Source organism: Osmerus mordax, chromosome 6 (genome assembly GCF_038355195.1).
Source record: "Osmerus mordax isolate fOsmMor3 chromosome 6, fOsmMor3.pri, whole genome shotgun sequence".
NCBI lineage: Eukaryota > Metazoa > Chordata > Actinopteri > Osmeriformes > Osmeridae > Osmerus > Osmerus mordax.
Window position 1 is genome coordinate 3,060,777 of NC_090055.1, and position 5,386 is coordinate 3,066,162.

The 5,386-nt window shown below is 42.8% G+C and overlaps 1 protein-coding gene across 1 annotated transcript; it reads right to left on the reverse strand.

The window, feature by feature from the left end:
* Positions 1–835: 835 nt before the first annotated feature.
* On the reverse strand, positions 836–2,895 carry LOC136943878 (carcinoembryonic antigen-related cell adhesion molecule 6-like). The gene is made up of 5 exons (XM_067237361.1): positions 2,850–2,895; positions 2,325–2,645; positions 1,754–2,029; positions 1,275–1,523; positions 836–924 (listed from the first exon to the last, which is right to left on the reverse strand). The coding sequence occupies exons 1-5, from the start codon at positions 2,893–2,895 to the stop codon at positions 836–838; spliced, it is 981 nt and encodes a 326-aa protein (XP_067093462.1).
* Between the last annotated feature and the right edge of the window lie 2,491 nt (positions 2,896–5,386).

Consider the following 5,386-nt stretch of genomic DNA (forward strand, 5'->3'; position numbering starts at 1 on the left):
GAAGTTTATGAGGGGGAAAAATAGATTGTAATGCGGATCGTGAATGTGGCTGAACTTGAGCAACATCTGATTATTCTGAATCTGAATTCCTTTCTTCATGTAATAGAGATTGGCTAAAGTTAAATCAACTAATTTGGTTATAAGTTATATTTACACACAGGGCTGGACTGGGACCAAAAAATGGCCCTGGCATTTTCGCTCATACTGGCCCACCACAATCTGTCGGACTCTGAGCCGGTGGGTTGGCCTGACACAAGAAACAGAGGGGGAGGGGTGGAGCCTGTTAAGAGATGTGATTGGGCCAGCCCACTGTCAGTATGGAAAAGCAACCAATGGGCTGCTGTCCCTGCTTTATGGGACGGTCGTTGACCAATTTTAAATTTATACAAATAAATTAAAAAAAATATCATATCATGTCGGCCCACTGGGCATTTTCCCGGAATGCCAGATAACCAGTCCAGGCCTGTTCACACATATATTGAGTAGTTCCACAGTCGTATAATTACAATGAGATAAGGAGAATACTTTATGATACTTGTTGATCAGGAATCTTTGGGACTCTCCTTGGTTTATTATTGATGTTACAAACATGTCATTTCATTTGCATTAAAATACACATCAAATCACTTTACATCACAGCAGCATGTTACATTTAGGTTATATTCACTGCCTACATTGTATTTACAGAGAAACTGTTACTGTATGTATTTCTTGATTAAACTTCATGTTCAGGAATGTCTATTAAGACCGCACCCTTTTTATGACAATAAAGAACTGTCGTGGTTCAAATCCCCCCAAAGGTGTCTTGCCTGTCCCCATATCGTCCTCTTCTCCTTCATAGGCTGGACACCGACAGGAGACCTACAACTAGCAGAGCCCTGGTCACCCTTACACCAAATGACCAGGAGGGGGCAGCATTGTAGACTGTGGAGGGAAAAGACACATTGACACACGGGGTCTACTCACTCTAGAAAACGAATCAACTTAACCCTTGTGCTGCCTTCGGGTCACATGACCCAAAGGTTCATAACGAACCATCGTCGTGTTTACCCAATTTTACCCAATACAAAAACAAATAAAAATAATTTTCTTTTAACCTTCGCAATGTGGGGGGTCTGAGACAGCCCAACGGTTAAAAGAACAACAAACAAAAGTCATGTTTCTCGAGTTGCTTTGTTCCAAGTTACAAATGAAGATGAAATACTACACGATGAATACCGATACGTTTTGTCTACATCCTTACAAAAATGTCGGTACAGTAGCTGTCCACTCACCTCTCAGACTGAGGATAGCTGAGTCATTTAGCCCGGTGACGTAGTTGCTGGCCATGCAAGTGTAATTTCCGGTGTGCGTGTCCTCTATCTTGTCTATGATATACATGGTGTCGTTGACGTCAGTCTCGTTGCCGTTGAACCTCCAGGTGAAGATAGCGGGAGGAACCGAGAAAGCGAAACAGCTCAGAGTCACCTTCTGACCGGCGAAGGCGGGCGACTTTCCCTCTATGGACACGTTCTGAGGGCCAACTGAAACACAACACAATACGTCATTAAAGAGAAAAAAGTCTGCATTTTTCTCATTCTCCCCAATAGAGAATGACAGACAGAGTTTAATTATAAACTGTTCTGAAGGATTCAGAAGATTTTGGAAACTCATTGCATGGAAATGTAATGTGTCTTTAGGTGTAACTAAAACAGCCTTAATTGCTGTTTTCTTGGTTTGACGGCAAAATTGTGAAACAGTCCACAGTACGCACAGTTCACAGTCAGGTGCTGGGAAGCGGTTATGGCACTGATGGGGTTGCTGAGCCGACATAAGTACTCTCCATTGTCGGTGCTTCTCACAGGACTTATAGAGACTGTGCTGTTGTCCCCAGAGAAGATGACTCTGTCGCTGGGAGAGAGAGGCCCACCGTCCTTCATCCACTCTCTGGTGCTGATGGAGCCAGCAGCAGCACAGGTCAGGTTGGTGGAGTCTCTACCCGCTAACAGAGCGCCAGGGGGGCTTTTGATGATGGCGCCAGAGATTCTCTCTGTGAACATTGGTGTGGTTTTAATCACACTGGTGATAATAAAGGTGCTTTAAATGTACCTATTGCAAGAATTTGAATGCAACATAAGAATAAATATACTGTTAATCCTTACTGTATTAAACTCTTTTATATTTTGTTTTGTATTATATTATGTATACAGTAGACAGTGTATGCACACAATAATTGCTGTGTAAATACAGAAAGCAAAGTCATCTCAAATGGATGGTACAATTATTGTTAGCACCTGTTAGCCGTTGTAGTTTAGATTGACAGTCAGACAGAATGGCTCACCTACCAAACACACTGAGTGTGCTAATTCCCTGCTGATCTTGAGCACCATCCAGTACGATGGTCACCCTGTACTCCCCACTGTCCCCTGGACCCAGATCCCGGAGCTCCAGAGATCCAGTGGCTCTCTCCAGAGTGATCCGTTTAGAATACAAAGGGTCGATCACGTCGGTGCTGGTGGAGGTGATGATGCTGGCTCCTTTGAAACGCCAGCTCACAGAGATGAAGGGTTTGGCGGGGGGGGCGAGCACAGTGGTGAATCTCACGGCCCCCCCGGCAGCTCCACTCAGAGGTCCCTCTGGTAACACATTCTCGCCCGTACACATACCTGAGGGAGGGCATGGACACACACCGGGCGTTTGAAGGAGAAGCTGTGAAGGGCACGCAGCACTATAACAGAGGCTTCACACTGCCTTTTCCAGCGCGTGAAGACAGAAAAGGAAATCCGACATTTCAAAGCGTATTCAATCAACAGCCCCAGTTTAACCTGGTGTAAGAGTGTCGATTACGAGATAGTTTGAGCCAGACCTACCTGATGTAAAAAGGAGTAACGTTGTTGCAAGTAGCTTGGGGTCCATGTTGAGCGATGAGTTGGTTCCCTCTTCTTAAGTAGCCTATCTGAGGTGGAGGATGAGGACCTGACAATGTCCCTCTCCTTTTATATCCTAAGTGACCTCTCAGCCTCGCCCCAACCCTCACCCCTCCACAATGCCCCCTTTAAGGACCATCCTCGGTCCACCAACCTGGAACCTGATTTTTCTTTTTTACGACAGGGCTGTGTACACACATTAAAAGGCCTAAGGGGCAAACTTGAGGGACTGAAAAGTTACAAAGGGACGGGGGTGTAGCGCTATCTCAGACCCATGAAAAACAAGCTCAGGTCCTTTGGTGGAACTTCCCTCTTCTCTCTAAGACAAAGGTCGTTCTATTTTGTATTCAGAATGAAAGATTTCAATCATCGTCACCTAGTTCGAGTGACAATGACTTTGCTACGCCTACTCATGCCTGCTGACACTGTAGACCATCTAGCATGTGTAGTGTATAGATCCAGTATACTACTCAATGGGAGTCAGGTGGCTGAGCGGTTAGGGAATCGGACTAGTAATCAGAAGGTTGCTGGTTCGATTCCCGGCCGTGCCCAAATGGCGTTGTGTCCTTGGGCAAGGCACCTCACCCTACTTGCCTCGGGGGAATGTCCCTGTACTTACTGTAAGTCGCTCTGGATAAGAGCATCTGCTAAATGACTGATGAATGTCAAGTTGCTTCATCACTATTGCCCAATGCAAATATTGTATCAAAGTTTTGTTTGGCCACATCCCTGACCTGACGCAGTGTCCTGGAGTAGCTAACCACCGTGGCACCAGCAGCATTAGTCACGTTGTGGTGAGGAATGTATGTAAACTACCCATTAGTCTCAGAGTATACGGTTGACCACATTTACAAGCTCTTTAAGGTGCTTGAGGAGGGCCCTGCTTGGGAGCTATGTCTTTTTTTAGCAGAGCTACTCAGCCGGTGAATTCCAAGAAGAGGAGGATCAAAGATACACATTGACGACGTATTAGATAATACCCAATTGCTCTGAAAGTACCAAGTCAATGAAGGGAATAGTTCAAGACAAGTTCAAGTCAAAATCAACGTATTTATATAAGGTGCAGGTGTCTGATACACTCAAGTTGAGTATCACCGAAGACTGGACATTGAATACAGGTAATCAAGGGAGTATCAGAATCAGATTCAGAAGAATCAGAATTCGGTTTATTCGCCATGTATGTTATACAAACACAGAATTTACTGTGGCAGGGAGGTGCAAACACTAAACATATACAAATCTTAAATTAAGTAAAGGATATGGTATCACAATATGGGAGGATACAAGATGATTAGCATAGCCTTCGCAGGCACAGAAAAAGGACACTGCATGCTAGATAGCTTTTGTTTAGGTCTTTAGATAGGGCTCCTAGAAATGGCCTCATTATATTTCCCTCATTCAAAGTTGCATGGCATTATACACTTTGGTAATATTGTGACCTCTGACCTACATTAGTGACACAGGTCTTTCCTAGTCACACCTTACAAATAATTAACTTATGGCTATGCAGGCAGAAGAAAACAGCATAATTACAGTTTATCAATGATACAAGAAACATTACATAATTAATAGATAGACTTATTTCTCTCCTGGACATAACCAAAGATTATGTGCTAATGAGCTTAATATAGGAAGGTATAGATCAAACATTGTTTATTATATTCAAAACATTTCAAACAGTATAAAAGTAATAAAGTAATCATTATCTTTAATTGTTGTTAACTGATCAGTGGTTTAAGGACAGACCTCTTCACATATCAGAGCTTTAAGAGACTAACACAGGATGTGTGTGTCTTTTTGTTTCTTTGATGCCACACACTGATCCACACACACATCTGAAATTCAAATTTTATTTGTATGGCCTTTCATTATTTATTTTATCTCACAGAGGGCTTCACATACACCCATGGAATTGGCCCCCAACCAACCTAAACCCTCAAAGAAGACAAGGAAAAATTCCCAGGAAAACTAATTTGACTTTAAAATGACTGTTTTGCATCTGCGGTCTACTGCATATATTTTTCCAGTTGATATAGACGGAAATAAATATTTTATTTAGACATAATGTGCTCTTTCTCATACATTTAGTCATTTAGCAGACGCTCTTATCCAGAGCGACTTACAGTCATAGACTACATATCAATTTTTATAATCAAATAACAATTAGCTGAATAGTTAATCACTATAATTAGCACTTGCTGGATATACAACCCGTGGATGTGCAGTATATAACAATGCAAGGTTCTCCAATTCTCCTCCATTGACACCTGTGTCTTGTGCAGTTCTGTAGAGTGCAGTACAGTATAATAGACACTAGGTGGCAGTGTACATCTTTCTACCAAGATTGAGTGCGGGTTTTTGGGTCAGTTATCTTGTTGCTATAGATTATCTGTTCAGTTCAGACTTTAGAGTGTGTTGAGGTAAACCTATCAGTCTTCAGTAACTTTCAGCTGCTTATTGGGACGACTGGCTCAGGTTTA